The 23276-nt window shown below is 45.1% G+C and overlaps 1 protein-coding gene and 1 pseudogene across 3 annotated transcripts in view; both read right to left on the bottom strand.

Annotated features, from left to right (window-relative positions):
- The window catches only part of LOC310800733 (deoxynucleoside triphosphate triphosphohydrolase SAMHD1-like), a 33609-nt gene extending 10619 nt beyond the window's left edge, over positions 1-22990 (bottom strand). The window contains exons 1-12 of one of the 2 annotated variants that reach the window (XM_083664664.1): positions 22693-22990; positions 20646-20712; positions 19455-19524; positions 16787-16947; positions 16271-16386; positions 15923-15993; positions 12572-12718; positions 1829-1929; positions 1588-1696; positions 1391-1482; positions 1138-1256; positions 457-596 (exon numbers count right to left, since the gene is read on the bottom strand). In XM_083664664.1, the coding sequence (XP_083520790.1) occupies positions 457-596; positions 1138-1256; positions 1391-1482; positions 1588-1696; positions 1829-1929; positions 12572-12718; positions 15923-15993; positions 16271-16386; positions 16787-16947; positions 19455-19524; positions 20646-20712; positions 22693-22771 (1272 nt within the window). In that variant the 5' untranslated portion in view covers positions 22772-22990. Of the gene's footprint in view, positions 1-456; positions 597-1137; positions 1257-1390; positions 1483-1587; positions 1697-1828; positions 1930-12571; positions 12719-15922; positions 15994-16270; positions 16387-16786; positions 16948-19454; positions 19525-20645; positions 20759-22692 lie in introns of both variants that reach the window. The other variant, XM_083664665.1, reaches the window with a different exon arrangement.
- On the bottom strand, positions 6817-10477 carry LOC310800731 (coiled-coil domain-containing protein 57-like; annotated as a pseudogene). Its single transcript has 3 exons — positions 9624-10477; positions 9058-9500; positions 6817-8478 (listed from the first exon to the last, which is right to left on the bottom strand). The product of its transcript is annotated as a coiled-coil domain-containing protein 57-like (transcript).
- Positions 22991-23276: the final 286 nt, after the last annotated feature.

The following is a 23276-nucleotide window of genomic DNA, read 5'->3' as shown; positions in this document are numbered from 1 at the left end:
GGACAGCGGCGGAACAAGAGCTCAAAGTGAAACTGCCGAATATCTTTTGAGTTGGACTGGTCAATAGTACTGTGAGTAACTAAAATAAAAAACGGAATTCTCTCTTCTTTAGCACTCTTTCTAACTATAAATCCACTTCTGTTTTAATTTCCTCTCTTGCCCTCTTTTCACCACACCGCGGACACTGTGTGCACTGTAAAAAAAAACAAAAAATACCATTAAAACACCCGCGGCTTATAGTCCGGTGCGGCTTATATAAGAAAAAAATAGTCAACTTTGAAGGTGCGGCTTATACACCGGTGCGCCTTATAGTCCGGAATTTACGGTACTTAAAATGCCCATCCCTACCAGGACTTGCCTTGACAAGTGCTTGTAATTTGGGACTGACAGGCTACGTCGTGAAAAATGAAATGTCAAGCGTAATGGACAAGTATACACGAAGATAGGAGCACACACCGGGTTCTCCTCCATGGGTTTCTTAGGCTGAGTTTCGCCCACAAACTTGTACAGGCGCCGACAGACAATGTTGCGTAGAATCTGCCTCGATTCAGCCAGCTTCGGGGAAGAGGAGTGGAGTATTTGTTCAAACACAGTGTCTATAGGGTTGGACAGAGTAGAGGACCGGTCAGACAGATCAATTAACGACAACAAAGGTAATTCATTTCATACATTTCTCGCTGGGACTTTACTGTCCCTAAAGATAAAAGTTTGCATATTGAGTTGACAGTAAAAACACAAGAAAATAGACTCAGAGGGGTAGAGAGGACTGATAGAGCTTCGTCACAAGGTGCAACGACATTCACCTGAAGCTCAATAGCGAGGCAAAGTGACCGCCTACTTCCTGCTTCAGCACTGTACCAGAGATTTTTATCCGCCATTTATTTTCCCATAGACATTTTGTAAAATGCTTATAAAAATAGTTTTACTTCGTCAAACCAAACGGTTCAGCTATATTTAGAATCGGGAGAGACCATAGAACATTTCACTCAGGCCAAAACCTAAAAAACTACATCGAAAATATTTTCTTTAAATCCGCAATTTTTTTAACGTATCCTGGTATCTTGCCTATCTCCTCCCTGTTTCTTAGTGTTCTACAAACATGAGCTAAGAGGACATACTGTAGTGGCCTCCACTGACCTGTCAGCTTGGTGTAGGCCTCCATGTCATCAATGGCGGAGGAGAGGGTGAACATCTTCCCCCCTGAACCTTCGATCTGGAAGTGTTTGTTGTCTGCTTTTATGAAGGCCTCTGTGATCCTGAATAATCAATTCCAAAAACATCTATCACACAAGATATAGTGAACCATAGAGCAAAGGCGAGAAGCTACATGAGACACAAGACCAAGCTACATCAGATGTTGCCAAAGTACTAATGTAGGCAGAGCACTCACATGGTCTCTATGATGTTGCCCACTTTGTGCTGGTAGGCTCTTCTGTGGAGACAGTTCCTGGTGTGGAACAGATCATACAGATTCCCGACTTCCTGTTGAGGGAATTCACATCTAGTTCAGTCTTCTTAACTAATAATCGGAATAGATTGCTGTTTAAATCAGAGCTGAAAGTGGGGGCCTGTTTGCATGGTGAGCACCTTGTCTCTGGTGCAGATTTCCTTCTTCCCTTCCACCTCACACACCCTGGCAAACTGGAGGAAGCGGTGATAGTCAAAGTTATTCTGGATGCCCAGGTGGTAGCAGTCCCTGAGGAGAAACCAGTGAGAGATATATGAAGAGAACTAATAATCAAAACGATATCGGATCAGGTCACACGTATGAATTCTTCATCAGTCCGTGGTCAAAAGTGAATTATCACAATTAATCAATGAGGCCCACCTGGCAAAGTAGTCCCACTTATCCACATCGATGCCATTTCTTTTGTTGGCCACGATTTCATAGAGGAAGGACTTGTCCTTTGACCGACCCTTGTACGGCCACTGTGGAGACAGCAGCACAACACGGCATTAGACACAGTCTGGTTAAACCAATGGTGCAACTGACTGGTTGGTGATTAGGGCTGTCAAAATTGGCCAAAAATTATGTTCAATTATCCCCTTCTAAAAAAACACAATTAGGTTCGAACAGTGTGTGAAATACCCGGTGGCAATCGGAGGCTCCCCCCTACCTAGTGGTCCAGTGTTATGCTGAAATCTTACACAGATGCATACATAGTTGTATAGCTACAAGATTGCATGGATGCAAACCAAGGCAATCAACCAGTGGTGGAAGAAGTACTGAAAGTTTGTACTCAAGTAGAAGTACTGTTACCTTACTGAAATATTACTCAATTACAAGTAAAAGTACTGGTGTTAAAAATATACTTAAGTAAAAGTAAAAAGTACTCTTCTAAAAAACTACTCGGAGTATTAGTTACTTTTTTAACCATCGATTTTTAATAGCAGGCTGTCACAGGCATTCACTTGAAACGGGAGATCCATGTAGAAAATACATTATACACTTTCAACAAAGCATATTTCTCTAATAAATTATATGAATGAACGATCAATCCCTTCTTAGTATCAACAGGGAGCAAAACCCTAAATAACTGAAAACTGGTGGTTGGGAGGGGTCTGTCAGTCACACCTGCTTTGCTCTTCCCCCAGATGTTATTCATTGGTAATAATACTGGTAAGCATTTGACTCTTAAAGAGGACAGGAAACATTTGATCATATGAATCTAGTTAATTTGCATGTCACCTCAGAGAAGACAGGACACTGCTTTCAAGTCTGAAATGTACCTAGATTTGCTAGAAGCATGAACATTTCACCTTTTTTTTACAGAACTGTTTTTGTATTGCTTAACTGTGAGTCTGTGACTGTTTTATTTCTGAACAGAAGGATTAGCCTCGCCTCCAATAAACAAAAACCCCTGATGCTGTTGGTGTGCATTTATTTGAAAAGGAATAGGGCCCACATGATATGCAAGTAAAATAATAATAGCAGCCAGACATCAGCACTCAGCAACACTTTTTCCAACAATAAAGAAAATAAATGTTATTCACATACCGAGTAACTGTTATCCTTATGATTAGTTTCCCGACTTTTCAAGATGTGCTCTGTACTGATACTGAACCAGTGGAAACAACTATTATGAAATTAATGGTTGTATTTTAATTTAAATATTTGCTTTGATTGAAACAAAAATCTTGTCATTAGTATTTTTTTATAGCCTATAGCAAGCTGTTAGGAGTTAAACAGGTCATAATTCCCTCTCTCAATTTTATATTGCTGTGAAAACACATGTATTGTGCACTGCAAACTATTTGGGCTTATTTTTATTGTTTTTTTTTTACGGAATACACATTGAATATCCACACTGGGTAGACTAGCCTCTATACCATATACAATCAATGCTGTCTATACCCATGGTCACCTATTGGGCTACATTGCCGCCTGCCCTCCTAATATGGTCGGACAACGGTACATGTCATGACGTGTCACAGACCGCATATTTTGGGATTATTTTATCAAGTGGATTATGTCAACGAACGGGACTTGCGTGGCGTCCGTGGACAATGCATACCTTGGGTGGCATTTGGCTTCAGGTTTGTCTTTCACTTTGGTGAAGGGTTCAGCATCATGTCGCTTCCTCCTGAGTCCTGTGTCGACTGGTCTGTCACGCAAGTTCGCAACCAAATTAATGATCAGCAGTGAACAGGGGGCATGTCGCGTCACGCGTGATGCACGTGATTCCATCCTTAATCGAATTTGAATTAAAAGTGTTATTTAGACAGTCACTGCACGGCACGGCAGCACACATGCTTGAGTCAGTGACAGAGACAGGGCGCTTGACAGCGAATTCAGCAGACAGATCAGAGGGGAAAGACTGGCGGGGGGGAATGAATGGACCAAACGGCCGCTACTCGATAACAGTATCGATAAGGTCGGACCTTATTGATTTTCGGGTTTCGAGTCGAGTCCCATCCCTACCTACGAGCGGCTTGAAATCCCCGTCTCTGGCGTGATCATGCCGGAAAACAACATCTAACCTGTGGGCGTCTCCCTGCCCCCCCATTTCATGGTTTTCATTGCCCCGTTTGCGATCAGCTGATAGAGTTTATTGGCTGCGTAAAATGCAGATCAAAGGTTTGGATGTTTGGATTTAATTAATTCAAATTGTACTCAGTACTCAGTATGATTTAAAAAGTAACGAAGTAGATTACATGGTGCAATCCATACTTAAGTAAGAGTAAAATTACAGACTTGAAAAAATAACTTTTAAAAGTACAAGTACCCAAAAAAAGTACTTAATTACAGTAACGTGAGTAGTTGTAATTCGTTCCTTCCACCCCTGCAATCAACTAAGGGTGCTTTCTCACTGGCGCCCGGGTACCGTTCCCGAGCACACTTGGTGGTCTGAGGAGCACTTTGGCGTGCCCGGGCACGGAACACTTGCGAGTGTGAAAGCCAACTGTTCCGAACCACATAGACAACAAACGGGCGAGGATAAACTCCAGGCATAGTTGATGACGCAAGTGCACTCTGTTCCGTTTCCGAGCGCGGAAGAAATGTTGTAATGTGAAAGCTGACCAGTGGGGGAGAGGGGAGGCAATCGTTCCAGGGTGCGGAACGGAATGAAAGCAATTGTTCCCAGTGAAAAAGCAGTAAAGCACCCTAAGTTATACAGATTTTCATACTTTACTTTACTTTACTTTATTGGTTTATTGTGACGGGACAATGCACATTAATGGACATGTTCAGAAATACAGAAGCCTCTATATACGAAAACATGTAAATATGGCGGAGTTAGCTAATGCTAATTTACATCCGTAGTCCCCAATAAATATCAAAACAATCACTCATTACATTCATTCAACGCACAAACTGAAATATACATGTAACGTGTCATCGCAAAAGATACCACAGCATTACAGACATCAAAATTACAGCAAAACACAGACAGGATGTACATGCAGCATGTCAGTGCTAAAAGAAGAATACTACACCTTCCATTCGACAGGTTACATGATAACAACATCACCATCATCATCATCATGATACACATCACCAAGGCTAATTTTGTTAACAATAAGGCCACTCACAAATAAATACAGTATTCACCTTATGTAGCCACGCCCATTTGACCCGGTTCTGTGGCCGTCCTACGACTTCCGGCAAAAAAAAGAAGAAAAAAAAATGGCTGGCTGCTCCAATATAATCTAACTCTGAATTAACTAATACTTTAGCCAATTGTATACCATAATACCAAATAAAAGCAAACGGCAATGTCTAAGAATGCAATGCCATGTAACTGGCTCGTTAATTCTCGCATTCCAGGGAATTACGTTAACGTGTGCGGGTCTTATAGACGTAAGTGGCTCGAGCTGCGCTCGGAGGACAGAAAACCTTCTGAAGCTTTCTTTGTTGGAGTCCAGGTATGTTTTACAAGAAAGTGCTCGTCATTGTCGACGATAACGTTATCTGACCTGGCTAACAGTGGATACTCCGCTTGCTTGCTGTGTACCGAGCTCAAAGTAGTAGGCTACGTTTTTGTTTTACACCCTGCGCTGTCCGCTACAAAAACAACTCTCTTCTTCATGACGTTCTTTCATATTTGGCGCCGTGACCGCCGGAAGTGTTAGACGGACCCGGAAGAATTTGGCCCACTGTAAGGTCTGAACATAAGGTGAATACTCTGCAACAACTCCAGGCACATGCACAGATAGACCCCAGGAGGTGCTCAAGCACCTCCCCTTTTGGCCTCTGATTTGCCATCACAAGACGGTCTCTAGTAATACTTCCTTGGCATGGTAGGCTATAGCTTATTTTTTATTATTATAGAGCTTTGATTTGCTTTGATTATTATAGATAAGTAGGCTGTACTTGCAAGCTCTTTTCTTAGTAACCTGCCCATCCCTGCTACAGATGGCAGGTTAGAGATATGCATGTATGCCTGCCTGTACAGATCCAGATTGTTATCAAGGTGTTATCATTTACTCTGGATTGTGAAGAAGAACAATGCTGTCAAGCAGGTGATTTCCGTGATGAGCAAACATTCATCCAGAGTGACAGAGAGGAGGAACTAATCATCTCTGCACAGCTCTCAAGATGCCAGGTTAGATGTGTTTTTGTTGGTATGCGTACATTGGCTATAGAGGTACAGTAGTAGAGGCAGGTTCATTATTAGTTCCTCATCTCTGGTCATCACTGAAGTCATCTGCTGCAGTGTTGGAATGAAAAGCCATGGCACATTGTTGTCCCATCCCTGCCATAACACCATAACATCTTGTTACTTACCGACATACTCTGCATACCAACAGAGGCTCCTCTGACCTGCCATCAGGGCAGAACTGGGCACAGTACATTGTTTGCTGTTTTTAATACTTTAATACATGTAGTGAGTCAGTCAGATGAAGGATGATGCTTTAGTCAGGTTTACAGTATTTGATTCCCACTCCTGTTGACTCTTTTAATGAAGCGCTCTATTGAGATGAAGGTGAAAGCAGGTCAAAGCCATTGTCCCTTATTAATTTAGCTTATTAAATGGCTTAATAAATCTATACCAATCACAAAGGAGGAGATGTAGCTAAAGAGAAGCAGGTAAGAATTGAGATGTGTACTGTGTGAAAGGGGCTGGAACTCAACATCACAGATGTCCCTTACCACTGTGTCAATGTTTGTCTCATGAAGGTCACCTGCTGGACTCCATATCTTACCCAACTTGTTCTCTCCCACTGCATCTCTGGGTGTGTGGTATACTTTATAAAAAAAAGCCTCTACCTAGCCAGAATTGGCATTCATGCAATGGTCCAAGAACACTACGTTCTTCCACACTTCCCCTCCCTTCAACACACATCGCTTCACTGTTCCATCCATCCGGACCATCAGCCCTTGATATTGTGGTTTGTGATCTTGCTGACGCTGCAGCCTGTCTTGGCTGGGTGAGGGTGTAATGTCATTCTAGTAGGTTTCCTCCTCTCTTGGGCCTGTATCTGTGTCTGGATAGGGGCCCTGACCCCCTGCACCCTCAAATGGACATGGACTCCAGCGCCGCTGGGCTCAGCCAAGTCCCTGGTGCTCGGGTCCCCTTCACCTTCAATGAGTATTGACGGACTGAGGCCTCGGTCCAGCATCTTTCACACTTGCCTCAGCGAGCCCTCTGATGCCACCGCTGACATCAGGGGTCCGGCCGGGCGGGAGGGGTGCAGAAGCAGCGAGCTCGGGGATTGGCTGAGTGAAGGAGGCGTGTTCACTTTGCTCCTTGGACGCTCAGGCCCACCTGTGTCTTTGGGCCCCTGGGTCCAGGGTTTGGCAGCCACGTTTGTGCCCGACCTCCACTGTTGGTCTCAGAGAGCAGCGGCTGAACCACAATGGAGGGCCCCTGCCTCTGAGCGTACTGCAGCTCCTGGGAGGTGAGCTGGTACTGCAGCTGTTCCAGAGCAGACAGACGGCCATGTTGGTGCCCTTGCTTCTCTATGGAGACCCTCTCTAGCTGTAGTCCAGCAGTGGTGGTGGTGTGGGCTCGCAGGCGGTTGCCCATCTCTATCAGCTGCTGCCGCTCCCTGCTCAGACGGGCGATACAGCGAGCCGCCTGCTTCAGCTTGGCCTGCAGGAGAGGTGCGTTTGGTTTACCACCTGGCACGTCCCCCGGCACACCGGCAGACCTCAGGCCCAAGGCCAGCTGCTGCCGCCGGAGACACAGGTTCTCCTCCTGGAGCTGTCGCACCATCTCACTCTGTTCACACACAATGGGCTGCCGCCTGCTAGCAATGTCCAACTTCAGTGCCGAAACCTGGTTCCCCAGGGCAACAGACTCCAGGTTGTTGAGGACGTTTCCTTTCTGGTACTCCTCCTTCTCTCGCCTCACTTCCTCCAGCTCCATCTCTACTGCGGCCAAACGCTGACGAAGACCCGCCTCCTCAGATTGGCCACTTCCAGACGTAGCTCCTCCCCTTCCACCTGCTTGGCATGGCACTGTTGCGTGAGGCTGGCGAGGGCAGACTCCAGATGTGCCACTCTCACCTCCTGCTTCTTCAAGGCAGCAGTGTTGCTGACTTTCTCCATACGCAGACCGCCAATAGTTTAGTTGAGTGATCGGATGTGGTTCTGTAGGTACGTGTTGTCCAGAGCCACGGGGGCCAGGGCCTCAACAGGTCTGTCTGTGGCTGCAGCTGGATTGAGGTGTCCTACAGGGCCCTCTAGCTGCCCCTCCAGGTGTCTGCACCGAGCCTTCAGCAGTGACACCTCCTGCTCCAGGGCATGACTGTATTCTGGAGGAACTGGAAGTGCTGTGCTGGTTGTAGAGGAGTTGCCAGTGGGCTGTGCTGGTGGTCCACTAGCCACCTGTATGCTGGTAGTAGGGATGGTGGAGGAGATGACAGGGCCGCTTGGAGGCTGGGCTGGGAGATGGCTGATATCCATATCCTTCCTCATCTGGGCCACCACAGCCCTCAGGCTGCTGCTCTGCTGCTGCAGGCGACGGGTCTCCTCCGATGCCAGATCACTCATGTTTGGTGTGAAACCCTGTAGTGCCTGGTCTCTCTCCACTGTAAAGGTGCGTTCACACGAGATATTTATTTTTCGCTCTGTCGCTCAAGTCAACCCTTTGGAATCGCTCTGTCGCTGTGTTTAAATCGCTCATCAACAGGCACACGAAATGACGGACATGTGGGGGATATAACGTTACGCAATGTCATGATATTTGTCCACTATGAGCCACCGTCATTGTTTACAAGCTAAGCCTATCAGCGTGCCCCTAATGCGAGCTCCATACCGGTAGTACAGACTTCACTTCATGTCAGCTGTCAGCCTGTCAATGCGGTTTGTTGCCACACAATAAACCAGCGGTTTGTTCCAAGTCATCAAGTGATCCTTGACTCACTCTCACGGCAGCCAATCAGCGTTGAGCGGCGAGCGACTGATGCCAGCATAATTTCACTCGAGTTGGGATATTTCATCTCGAGCGACGAGCGTATTTTCTCCCTATCGCTCTGTCTCTGCCGCTCGGACGCCCAGCGATTTTTCTCCCAGGCGAATATACGCTCAATCGCTCGTTTGCATTGACTTTGTATGAAAACTCGACGCCAGCGAAAAACTTTAATAGGTCGGTGTGAACGCACCTTAACAGAACGCAGTAACAGTCAGGTCCTGTAGCTCTCTGTCTCGTTCCCTCAGCTCCGCCCTGGTCTGGTCTCTGGCCTGGGTCAGGCCCTGTATGAGCTGCTCACTGGCCAGGTAGTGTTCAGCCTTGGTGTCCTCACAGCGTCTCTGCCACTCCAGCTCCAACTGGACTCTCGTCCGCTCTAAAGCCTTCTCTCTGTCCAGACCTGCGCCCAGCTGCAGCTTGTATCTCTCCACCTCCTCCCTGCTCCTCTCCAGTTCACCCCTCAGTTTAGCCTCTCTCTCCTGCAAGGGCAGCATCTCCGTATCCTTGGCAACAGCCTCCTTGGAGGCCTGGCTGATGTACTTGTCCCAGCCAACTTGTGTCACCTCCAACTCTGAGCGAAGCCTCTGTGCAGTCTTGTCTCTCCGTTCCAGCGCTTCCCGCTGGTCTCTGTGCCCGGCGCGCCTGTGCAGCCATCACCTCCATGTCCTCCTGCAGCTTCACCACGTGTCTCTCAGCGGTCTGCAGCTGCTGGGTGTGGGCCTGCCGCTGGGCCTCCAGCCGGGCCTCCAGCCGGGCCCTCAGAGCCCGGTCCAGATCCTCGTGTTGTGGTTATCCTCCTCCTTCTTCAGTTTACAGACCTCACTGCTGGCAAGGATCACATGATTAAGGAGCTTGAAGACAAGCTGAAAAGGATGGAGACCAATCTTCCAGGCGCTGTGTTGGAGCTGGGTTTGGAGCTGTTGACAGAGCTCCTCAGAGGCCTGCAGAGCCTCCACAGCCTGGACCTGTGCCTGGGAGTGCACCTCCATCTCTTTAGACAGCAGCTTCACCTGGAGTTCATGAGACAGCACCACACCTCACATCTCATCCATTTTCAGGTTGAACTCGTGTTCCCGGAGTCTGAGATCGTTGTCAAAGTCTGCCGTCATCTCCCGTCTCTGTAGGGCCAGCTCTCCTTCCACCTCTATTATCCGGCGCTGCAGATCCTGTTTCATCCTCTCATACTCCTCCCTTTGCTTCTGAATGTCAGTAGCCATAGAGCCCTGCAGCTGGTCCAGCTGCAGGCTGTGCTTAGCAGCTCGGTGCTGGCCGGCCCTCAGCTCCTCCTCCCTCTCCTTGGCCTCCCGGCCTCTCAGCTCCTCCAGCTTGACTACCTGGATACGCAGCTGGCTCAGCTCCTTCTGTCTGTTGCTCTCTACAGTCAGTGACATGGTGGCCACAGCATCGTATCTCTCCAGCTCTGGGTCTCTCTCCTCTAGGACCGCCAAGTTGAATTGGAAATCCTCCCTCAGCTGCTGGAAGCGTTGCCTCAGGGAGGAGCGCTCGTCCTGGGCCTCTTTGAGGGAGCTCTCCAGCTGCTGGATCCTGAGAGACTGGAGCTCCTTCCATTCCTTCTCCTTACTGGCCAGCTGAGCCTCCAGGTCCCCATCTGCCTGCATGGTCAAACTGGGATACACCTAGGAGTTTTGACCCCCTCTTCTCTTGTCTTCCATGTGACGTAAACGCTTCCCATGGAAATCATCCGTTACGTTAACATGCTATTCACATTTTAGTGGAGAGCAGCAAGTATAGAGAGCAGCCACTCTGCTGCACTGTTGTGGGGAAAGCCATCGTTGTCCAAGTCGTTGAGCGGGCGTAGGGTTTTTGAGGTGAAACGGACTGAGCACGAGTTTTAAGTTCTTCACCTTAGAGTTGCACAGCGCTGCAGTGTGTTGGTCAGCCAGTCTCATGTGTTACTGTTGAGTGAGCACTGCTCTGCTGCACTAACATTAATGTTGGTCTCCGAGTGACGGCGAGTTCAGAATGTAACGTTCGTCTGGCAAAGGTCATTATTGAGTCCTTTGAAGATGAACAACAAGATGTTTTGACAAGATAGGCTGTCTGCGCCATATAGTGTCTGGACACTGCGGCGGCACTGCCGTCACAGTTAAGTTCCACACACGCAAAACTGTATGGGTGCTACTGCTGTAAATTATTTCATAGCATGTGTGACATAATTGCACTGTACAGCCCTCACTGATGACATCACAATTGCGTGATTGATGACATAAATTCAGACTTTTTCCTCCGAATTCATTACATTACGTCATTTGGCAGATGCTTTTATCCAAAGCGACTTACAATAACACATTTTTGTCAGCAATAGAGCAATCAACTATGCAACACAGTCTATGACAGCTACAACTTCTGAAGAAATAGTGGTAAAGTTTTTTTGTTGTTTTTTTAGAGAGAGAGAGAGAGAGAGAGAGAGAGAGAAAGATGTTAGTTCAAGAGGGGGCCAGGTGGAGCCTGAAAGGTGTGTTTTAAAGTCCCTGGAAACCAGAAATATTTCTTTATTATTTAGCATTTTGAGTTAATCACATCACAGGAGCCTATGTTAATAAGCCACCAGCCAAATTTGAACGATGATGAACGTCGCAAAGTATATAAATTTAGGTTTGACAGTCCTGGCAAAAGTCATGAGAATCAATTATTTTTTAGAGTGTATTTTCTCCCGCGGACTGTGTGGGCGTGTCCCGTCTACAGCAGGGAAATTTCCCTCTCTCAGACCTCTCTCCTCTCCTCGGAGAGGGAGAGAGAGAGAGATGGTTTGTGTGTGTGTGTGTGTGTGTGTGTGTGTGTGTGTGTGTTCGCGTGTTGCTGCGCGCATAGCGTACTGACGGTCATCTGTCTATCTGTCTATCTGTCTGCACGCGCGCACACACACACACACACACACACACACACACACACACACACACACACACACACAGCAGCGCCGCAGCAGGCAGAGGAGAGGTTTCTACACACCGCCGACGAGACTAATCTCTGCTCTGCCACTTCGAGTGCACAGCGCTTCTGTCTCCCTCCCACCGTGTGCTGTGTTCGTTCGTTCTCTCTCTCTCTCTCTCTCTCTCACTAGTCCAGAGAGAGAGAGAGAGAGAGAGAGAGAGAGAGAGAGACAGAGAACGAACGAACGAACACAGCACACAGAGTGGGAGGGAGACAGACAGACACTGAGCAGCGCTGTGGGGGCAAAGAACGCGCGTGTACAAAGGTTATATAGAGCTTATGACCTCATAATCTCCTGCGTTTTAGCACCTCGCGCACTGCTCTCTTCAATGAGGAAGTACTTTGTAGAATCTTGTAGAAAAGTGTCGATTTTAAGGCTTTGGGTTGAAAGTAATGTATAATAATTTCGGAGGCACACAATTACTAACATAAGACCCTAAATAACATAGTTAGAACGTTTTTGTGGATTTTGGTTTCCAGGGACTTCAAGTTTTTGACGAAAGATTGGCAGTGAAGCGGCCGTCCTGACCATAGGGGGGAGCTCATTCCACCATTGAGGTGCCAGGGACGAGAAGAGTCGCGATTGGGATGAACGACTTTTGAGCCCCGTAGTGAAGGGGGGCGAGGCGTCCTACACTAGTGGAGGAGCGGAGGGAACGGTGAGAGGTTTGGAACCTGACCATAGATCAATTTAGCCAAGTCACACACTTTTCTAATGCTTAAAAGTCTATACACATTTGTAGTGTGTGTTAATGACTGACCCCCTGGCTGAGAGAGACGGGTCCACCGATCTGCTCCTTGATGAAGTCCAGGTCCTCAGGCAACACCAGGCCATGCTGCTCCATCACCGGCTCCAGGCCATTATCACTCACCAGGTAGTCAAACATGTCTTGAGAAGCAGTCTCATGCTGCAACACAACAGGCACACAGATGCATATTAAGATGAGAACGTGAACATTCACCATTTCAAATTGTCTTGACTCACTAATCAAACAGAAAGAGCTTATCTAAGAGTTTACTACAATGACAGGCATACTCACATATAAATGCTCATGTGTGGTTAGAATTAAACAGATTCATATCTTCACAGCGACTGAGAAGGTGTCCTATTTATTTCGACATATTCATATAGAATTATCCACGACAATAACAGTCCAGGATACAAACTTGAATGGTTCTTATCTCTCTCACGTTTGATCAATTGTATTAATGACACCATGACTAAGAGTTCTTATCACTGAACCTTATCAGGCTGGACACTGTAATAATGACTATCTTAGTTGACAACTGTTTTGCTTACTAGTCATTTGACAGGAATTGCTTAGCAGATCAGCCTTGGTTTAATTATATACAAAAAACACCATGCTGTTCACTTACATAGTTCTGGCTTTTTGAAAACTTCTTGTTAAACCATATTTTAAAAACACCGGAGAGGTCAGGTCAAGCTTTGTGAAACTAAAGTTTTAGCTTCCGAATTGCTAGAAAATAGCCAAAATAAACAATAAATAATAAATAAATAATTGGACAATCCAACAGCATGTTTGGGCTGGATTATTACTGTGGTTGTGGATTGCAGACATGGGACCAAGTCACTTCGGTCCAAGTCTCAAGTAAGTCCCAAGTCATTTGGTCCAAGTCTCAAGCAAGTCCCAAGTCATTTTGTTTTGGGCAAGTCAAGTCAAGTCAAGTCACAGGTTTTGTCAAGTCAAGTCAAGTCGAGTCCCTAGTTAAGGCAAGTCAAGTCCCAAGTCAAGTCACTTTTTTTTTCCACGCCCAAATACCTTACCTTTGTTTATAAAGAAAAAAGACATGGTATTAATACCTGTCTAATAGTGGTGATATTATTGGCCAATTTACAGTATCTAACCCATTCAAAAAGTATGACAAATTTAATTTGTATTCTAATCATTGATATTCAGTGAAATAAATGTAATCAAACAAAAGTCAAATAACTTTATAAACGCTTATTTATTTCTTAACTGCTTCTCAGTAAAAAAAAAAAAAATCTGCCACGTCAGTTTTAAACTGTGAATTAGTGACAGGCTGACAGCCATACTACAATGTAATCAAACAAAAACAAATAGCTTAAACTTAGAGTATTTACCTCTTCTCAATCAAAACATATTAATATAAACAAGGCTAGGTGGAAACGTAGTAGTGCAGAAAAGCATTGTTGAACCTGTTGACACACACACACACACACACACACACACACACACACACACACACACACACACACACAGCTGACAACATGTACCTCTCCCCCCTCCAACCCAGGGCTGACACATAGGCTACATTTGCATAATGTCCCAATATGCATTGTGGTTGACAAGGAAGCAACCAGATGAAGCTAAATAAGTGGTAGATAGTAATATTTCTTTTTACCAAATTTTTACCACAAGTTGTAATATTTCAATGTTGGCCAAAATAAAAATTTAAAATTGACTTTATGAATTAACACCCTAAGTCTAAAGCACATTTTCAGGTGGGGTATATATACATCTCACAACTAGAACGAGTTGTAGGATGATTAGGAACTTTGGAGACCACCGTGTTGCGCAAGCTTGTGCATAATATTTTAAGATCTCTTGGCGTGCTCGCAGTCTACAGATCGAACCGATAGTCTACGGGCCTGTGCTGGCCAAAAGTATTTAATAAATATTTCCTCTCAATCACTGTTAAACAGTGAAACACTGACAGCCAGACTACAACATCAAACGTTCCGCCCCTGTCCCTTCTGCCTGTTTGAAGAATATCGCAGCTGTGTGCAATCCAGTGAGATGATTGATTGACGGCCAGTCATCCAATCACGACAATGCTATAAGGCGGAGCATGACTGGATGACAATTTGTCATTGGATGACTCAGTCATGTTCCTCCTATAGCATTGTCGTGATTGGATGAGCGGCTGTCCGTCACGCTCCTCTCTTCGTCTCCTCTCCAGCTTGCACTCCCCGCCATGCACTGACTGACGCATACCGGACAGACAGAGAAACTTGGACAATGTTACGTTATGATTTAATTATTTAAACAGACAAACACAAACAAGTCATCCAAGTCATCACCTCTCAAGTCAAGTCAAGTCTCGAGTCTTTAACTTCCAAGTCCAAGTAAGTCTCAAGTCATTTATGTTTTTGTCAAGTCAAGTCACAAGTCATCAAAACAGGGACTCGAGTCGACTCGAGTCCAAGTCACCAAGTCTCAAGTGCCCATCTCTGGTGGATTGATAGATTCTTAGGAATCTAGCATATCCTTGCTGCTAGAGATAGTTTTCTGAAGTATCTAACATTGGACATTGGTTTAAAACAGTTCCAGCTTGCATATTGACAGCAGATGTGTCTTGTCGTTCAGTTGGTCATTCAGCCCTTTCAATCAGAGCCTCACAGTGCTGGAACTGTGTGCCAGTACTTATCAAAGAACTTAATACAGTTAAATACTGTTTGTGATTGAACCAGTCCAGTTTGACAGTGCTGTGTTTGTCAGTGATGTCATACATAAGCATTGTGACATTACTTTACTCCCTGGCGAAAGTCGTTCCACTACTCGTTACATTACTTTTGCGTTACTAACATCGCACCCCCTCAAAAGTTGTAGACAGCGCTGCCATCCCCCCCTCCCCCTACAGCCCCCCCAAACTGACTCGAACTCCTATGAAAGTTGGTGCTACAATGGATCGGCCAGAGGGATGACTGCCTCCGATTGACATGAAACATCCTATCGTCACTCCTCATGCCTAAATCTAACCAATCATCACTCCTCCCCGTCCCTCTAGTCCATCCATTCTAGCAATTAACGGCTTTTAACAGTCAGCTGTGGTGTTGCGCAATCGTGCATTAAAAAGCACTGGAGACATTGGATGTTTTTTTTCCAGAATCCTGAAACAATCCCGATCCTGCTGATGATTGAAGGATTTATGTAATGCAAGTAATGACAGTGTTTGATTTAGTAACTAATGTGATTACTGGATTTAGGAACCGTAACGCCTTACACTACTCGTTACAGACAACTGTAATGTGATTACAGTAATGTGTTACCCCTCAACACTGACCAATATATGACATGAGACTATAGAAACAAAATTAAAAAAAATATATAAGGGGGATAGTTTCTCACCTTCCATTCGTATCCTGGACGCGCTCTGGGGATGAACATGCGATCGAACATATGGGAAAAAGGCCCATGTCCTGGATAAAGAGGGATATGGAGATGTTACTGATTTGTTTGAGTGTGCATTAAACTATTCATGTTTATATCTTACCAAGTCTTGTACCAAATAGAAGCTACTGAAGCTACAGTTTCAGTTTTATTCTGACTCCCAACCACACCCAGTTATTAATGATCAGTTACATGAGATGAGTCATGGCATGGCAGCCACGGCTGTGTGTGTGTGTGTGTGTGTGTGTGTGTGTGTGTGTGTGTGTGTGTGTGTGTGTGTGTGTGTGTGTGTGTTTCTTAACTCACCCAGGTCATGGCAGAGACCAGCGATCTGCACACAAAGGATGTCCCTGCGCGAGATGAGGAGTTCTGGCTGCCTGTCATTCAGTGCTTGTACAAGCCGTCCTGCTAGGTGTCCCACCCTGCAGCAGGGCATCAACAACAGAACAACCCCTTTCACAACCACTGTGTGACCATCCTGCTGCTACCCACCTGGAACTAACACATCATGAGCTTTTGATGCATCAGAGTTGACAATTTAGTCTGCTATCAGGCTAAAAACTTAATATTTTGCATTGATGACTCTGTTGACTGTTCTTTACATGTTTTCAAATAGGTTTTATTGTTCTTATTGTGTGTGTTTTACTGCACCCTGTCTGCAAACCAAACTTCCCCAATAGTAAACATTTTGAATCCACACACACACACACACACACACACACACACACACACACACACACACACACACACACACACACACACACACACACACACACACACACACACACACACACACACATCTGAAAACACACACAGACATACCCAATGGAGTGTTCAAAGCGGTTGTGAGATGCACCAGGGAAGACATAGTAGGTTCCTCCCAGCTGCTTGATGTTTCGTAGTCTTTGGAACTGGGGTGTGTCTATGATTCGGATGAGAAGTGGGTGTATCTCCACATGCCCATGGATGGGATCATTAAACACCTGGTAGAAAACAGCACACCAAACAGCTAGGATTAGAAAAATATACACACGTATTGTATTATTTATCAGCTAAGAGACTGTTAGTTAAAAACAAATCTGTGCCTGTCTTTCGGGAGGCAGGGAGGCCGTCTTTACCTCTTGTAGTGTGACATATTCAAAGACCAGCGTCTTGGCATCTGGGATGCCTCACAACACCCAAATGAAAAGTCTATCATGCCGGTCCCTTTTTGGTATTGTCACAGTTAGGGATGGGAATCGAGAACCGGTTCTTGTTGAGAACCGGGTCCCAGTGGATCGATTCCTTGGAATCGTTAGCCAACGTCCTGAACGATTCCACTATCGATTCCATGCGCGATGACGTCACACGCTGCGACACGCACGCAACGCAGCCTTGTTTTGTTTCCAGCCACCATGGCGTCTAGGCAGAAGCAAAACGATGACCACAGTGCCACTTGCAATGCTTGCAAAACCTCTATTTCGTCAAAGGGGGGAAATACTAGCAATATGCAGAAACATTTGTCCACACAGCATGCAATAATTTTGGAGGAATGTCACGTTTTTGATGTGCTACGGAGTGACGATAATAACAGCTGACAGCAGCGCGGCTAACGTTAGCGCGTCATCTGTTAATATGGAGAGTAAACTCCGCCAGACCCTGTCTATTGTGTAAACCAGATTTCACCAATACTCCATTTCCATCCATTTAATTTAGAGGATGATGACGTTCAGAGTCAGACTGGTTCAGGGGCTGGTAGTCGCTTTGGGTCAGACTCTGACAGAGGCTGCAGCGAGTACTTCTTGTGCAGCTCTAGCCCCTCCATTCACCCAGACCCAGGCAGGGAAGAGTAAAATGACCGAGGCGAGGGTAAACGAATGTCCCCGAGCAGTGACCAAGTTTGTCTGACATGCCAGCTAAAGTAAAATGTCCAACGTTGCATGTTGTCATTTTAACCACTAGTTCTGTTTCATTCATTCCCACTATATATTTTCTATAGGGAGATGAAAAAGATGCTCAACCCACAATACAAACCCCCAAACAAAGCCAGTTTAACAGACACACTGATCCCTGCTTGGTATGGGATTGAAAAGAGCAATCTGATATCAGAGCTGAATAATAATACATAATTATAATAATAATAATCTAAAAGAAAATTAATGTTAATAAACCCGTTTGTACTCTTTTTTTTTTCCTTGCCCAATGAGAATCGATAAGAGAATCGATAAGGAATCGGATCGATAAGCAGAATCGAAAATGGAATCGGAATCGCTAAAATCTTATCAATTCCCATCCCTAGTCACAGTTGGTTAATATGATGGTTGCTGGTTACCCCTGTTATGTGATTTATGGCATCGCGTGAGGCTGTCATAGGAAAGTGGGAGTTGACTTGAAGGGGTGTCTCTCGGCCACTCCAACCAAGGAAGACATGTTGTGTCCCCCGCCTCCTGTTCTCTCTATTCTCTTTATTCCTTTATTTTCACGTATGAGTGAGTGTGTGTGAGATACTTTTCTGTTAGCGTCTAAACTAATGAACGGAAGCTGGTTGTAGCTAGCTTCCACACCCCGGCTTGGGCTATCCAGTAAAGCACGAGCCGTCTGCCTCGGCCGGCCTGCTGTCTGCGCCCTACGCCTGTGCCGGGTAAGTCAACCTCCCTTTCACAAACTTTCCATCTGGCAGCCTTGTGGGTCTTTGGTTCTGCCGTGGTATGTTGCGGGTCCAGTTCATCTAGACACGAGCCTATCTCTTTTTATAACCGAAACCGTGACAGTATCGTCTCGCATAGTTTGTCTTCCTGGCCAGGAACCAACTCATTCGTTGCACAACCACACCTGTGCCGGGTAAGTCAACCTCCCTTTCACAAACTTTCCATCTGGCAGCCTTGTGGTTATTTCCTTCTGCCGTGGTATGTTGCGGGTCCAGTTCATCTAGACATGAGCCTATCTATTTTTAGAACCGAACCCGTGACAGTATCGTCTCGCATAGTTTGTCTTCCTGGCCAGGAACCAACTCATTCGTTGCACAACCACTGCAATACCCTAACGTTTAAATTGAGATCATTCCTCGTAGTGGTTTTATTTTGGTGTGTGGAGTGGACTCCTGATTCAACATCGTCCTCGGCAACCTGGGAAATCCACACGATAGTCCCTACCAACTCCAAGGGTGTTGTTTTAGAGCTCACTGTTCAATATCACTGGAAGGGGCAAGCAAAGATGAGGGGATGATGAAACTAGTGTTTCATCATTCATCTTATTCTACCTCTCTTCCCCCTTTTTCCAACCTGCTGACTTAACTTGACTGTAGAGTGAGAGTAGACAAGGACAAAAACAATAACAGCAAGCAAAAAATAAACCATAGTGGATGGTACGTGGCTGTGATGGTCCTTTACTGACCCTGGTATGTCTTGACCTTCCCTTGCTGTTTATCCTAAACACCTTTCTTCTTTTAAATAGTCAGTCTCTGTTATCACCACATCCTTCAACATGAGTTATTTTGAAGAACATTGTATACCTTTGGCTCCGCTGCTCTCTGCCAGAGCTTCCTGAGACTGTATAGGAGTTGCAGACGGACACCACGGGGCCTAGGGAGAGAGAGAAAAGCAGTGTAAGAGAAAGTGGACTGTGAAACATCAAAGGGGGCTGTGGGTTTTGCTTGACTGCCTGCCATTCTGGTCAACCATTATAGTGATACCACACCAAGGGGCATTGGCTTTGAATGAAACCCCCTTTGGTTAGGCAGGATCAGGCCCGTAGCTACCATTGAGGACACCGAGGTCATGACCTCGGTATTTTCCACACCAAAAAAAATAAAAAAAATAATAATAATAATAATAATAATTGAAAAATAGCCCTGGTCCCCAGATCTATTCATCTGTCATTGATGTTTTAATGCGGCTGATCGGAAATGCAACAATTTGCTTCCTCTCTGTGTGCTATAGAAGGAAGAGAGATAACTCACAACATTCAGATTTTTCATTGAGCTAGACTTTGGGGACAGTTCCATAGAAGTGAATGGGTAAGTTTGTTTGTTTGTTTGTTTATTGTGGATCCCCATTAGTCTGCACCAAGGTGAGACTACTCTTCCTGGGGTCCAAACACATAACATAAAAAAAAACATAATACAGTAACTCCCCTGTAAGTGATAGTTAGTGAAGTTAGTCACTGCACCTTGAATAAAGCAATTTTCCAGTGAATCGTGTGCTCCAGGATGCTCTTTGGTTTGTCCATTGAACTTTTGTCGTGATACTGTCCTGTCCTGAGAGCACCGACCTCCTTTTGTGGAGGGGCTGACGCGCAAGAGACTCCTTTTGTATTGATATCCCCTGTAAGTGATGTTTGTGTAGATGGGCCATTGTATTTAATTGAGCAGTATTCTGCCATATGTGGTGACCTGTATGCAGAATATAAATTATATTATATGGGGAGACATTTATTTTTTGTATCATTGTAAAGCAACAGCACAGTAAAGAGGATATTAATCTAACATGATGTCTGTAGTTTTTTTTATAGATCTAGCCTCTTCATTTTGCTCTCAAAGTGCACCAGATTGAAGCATTTTACTTTAAAATGGACACTCTTTTTTTTTTGTGCCCCCCACGCCACGCTAAAATGACCTCGGTATCTCCAAAACCCTGGCTACGGGCCTGGGCAGGATTCGTATGTTTTCTTAGACATCCGACACCAGGACAAATGACACACTTACCCTATGCCAATCTTCTCCAACTGTGTCTCGGAGAGATCCTGCAGACCGACACCAGTTATTTTTTCCTCTGGACACAGGAGGAAACACAATGTTGTTGGCATTTCATAGTTCTCCTGTATCTCAGGGAATAGAGCAACACAACACTGTCAGGGTTAGGCGTTTGGTACTTGTGGTATTGCAGAGCACTTTGGATAAAAGCGTCCCCCAAATGGCACGTTAAATTATGCTTATTGATTGTGCGTAGCTAGATTTAGCTAGACACCCTCTCTGTAAAGTCCTCTGAGACATGCTTGTGAATTAGGGCTATACAAATCAACTTGGCGTGACGCGTGTAACTTAACGTAGACACTACAGTCCCTCCAGGAAATTGCGATTTTGCGATCGCAATAATTAATGCAAATTCAACCAAACTCCGCGATATTTGCGGGGCTTGCAATTTTTCAAAATTCCCGCGATTTTGCCACAAAAAGTTAGTAAAATGCCGCATCTATTCTTTACCTGGGTTTGAGATATGTGCGCGCTGTCATCTTGCCTGGTTGCTGTGGGAACGAGGGACAACAATAGGAAGTGACGAGAGTATGGGACGTAACGTAACACGTCATCGCATTGTGATTTGCCAACAAAAATAACTGCAAAACAATGACCAAATGTTTTGCATGAAAGTGGAGGCAAACTATTTTGCACTCCCTGCAACACTGTCGTGGAGGAACACAAACGGAAATCGTCACTGGACAGCTACTTTGCTAGCGCGAAGCATTTGAGACACACACACACACACACACACACACACACACACACACACACACACACACACACACACACACACACACACACACACACACACACACACGTGGCATATTTAGCTTAGGGTCTAGTTGTTTGAATATTTAACAAGGAACAAGGAACAAGGAAGGGATGAGGAGGACAAGGAAGGCATGCCAGTCTATAAACAAATCATAACGGAACTGAAAAGACAAAGAACACTGGACAGAACAAAGAGACCCACACCCTGGCACCTGCTCACCTTCTAACAGACTTCTTATTTTTGAGAACTATTCCTTTCTACTGTTTATAAAATAAATAAATAAAAATGTATTTACTGTAAATGTTTGTAACCCCTTATTGAATAATTGAATAAAGTATATTTAAAAAGGAAGGCATGCCGGCTCACCCCCCCCCCTTGCTTCGCGGGCTCAAGGGCCACTCTCAAGCTCGCCTTTTTACCTGTCTCGCCCCCAAATGGTGGAACGAGCTCCCCCCCATGGTCAGGACATCAGAATCTCTCCCCATCTTCCACAATCGGCTAAAAACTCATCTCTTCTCTCTCCATTTTACCTCCCCCTAACCTTACTTCTTCATCTCCCTTATATGCTGCCCACGGACTGTCAACTGTTTTTGGTTCTTTATTTTATTTATCTTTTTCATTATCTCTGCTTTCCACTATGTATGTTACATGATCTATGCTTGTTTTTTATCCCTCTGTACGTCGCTTTGGAGAAAGGCGTCTGCCAAATGAAATAAAGTAAAGTAAAGTAAAGAGGAAATAAGGATAAGAGGAAATATATGAAGCACTAAGCAAAAGGTATGAGAAAAGGCAAAGTGATAATAGCATTATTGAGGATGAGGAAGAAAGGAGAAGAGAAATGATGAAGGGAGGAAAAGAAAAAATGTAATTAAAAATTTAAAAATTAAATCGAATTTTTTTCCTCAACGCCGCAATTTTTGCCAGTTCCCGCAATTTTACCGCAGAAAATCACATAAAATGTCGCAAATTGCATCGCAAATTTTGAGAAAAGCCGCCGCAAAATCAAGCATCTACAGCTTGCAACTGTGTACGTTTTGACAACAGCTGTAACAAGAACATGAACTAGCTAACAAGCTATTAGTTAGCAAGTCACACAAATAAACATGGACAGGTGGACGTTAACCGAGCTAGCAGCTGTCCAAAAGGAGAAGAGACTGGACTAGTCAGGCTAACGTTAGCTGTAAGAAGAAAATACATTTAAACAGATCAAACTGTATAAACCAAAACCATAATAAGACCGACTTCTAAATGTGTCTGCCCATTCCTCGAGTCCTTGTTGTCGCTGCAGGTATTGGCACGTTTCCTCCACTCCCCATCTCATGAAGTCCTCTTCGTGCTCTCGGACCACAGACACTCTCTTCTCTGGGGTTTTGAAAGTGTCAGCAGTGGATGGATCTTGCTCTAACGGGTGCTTTCAGTTCGCCATGTTGAGCAGACAAAAAGCAGTAGATAGAGTGGAGGCCCACAAATGAAATGTCACGGGAGCAGTTTCAGCTGATCAGGTCAGACATGCACACAAGACAAGACACCCAGGCAGTGAAAAATGTTGGGTTTTTGTTTCTCTCCCTCTCACTCTGTTGTCTGTAGTCAAGAGCCCCAGAAAGTATGCAAAGTATGCAAAGTATGCACATGACATGCAGAATACATGCAGTGAATATGCCACTGTCTCTGACTTGTCTTATCACTATACTGCCTTATTGCTTGTTGTGTCTCTTGTTGTTTTTGCACTCAGATGCCCTGTTATATTTGTACTATGTTGTAAATGGAGTTCACAGCACAAGAATTTCACACTGATACTTGTACTACGGAGTGACAATAAAAATCTT

Source organism: Poromitra crassiceps, assembly GCF_964638095.1.
Source record: "Poromitra crassiceps genome assembly, contig: HAP1_SCAFFOLD_57, whole genome shotgun sequence".
NCBI classification, from domain to species: domain Eukaryota; kingdom Metazoa; phylum Chordata; class Actinopteri; order Beryciformes; family Melamphaidae; genus Poromitra; species Poromitra crassiceps.
Note: the sequence above shows the minus strand (reverse complement) of the source record. Positions and strands in the feature narration are given on the sequence as shown.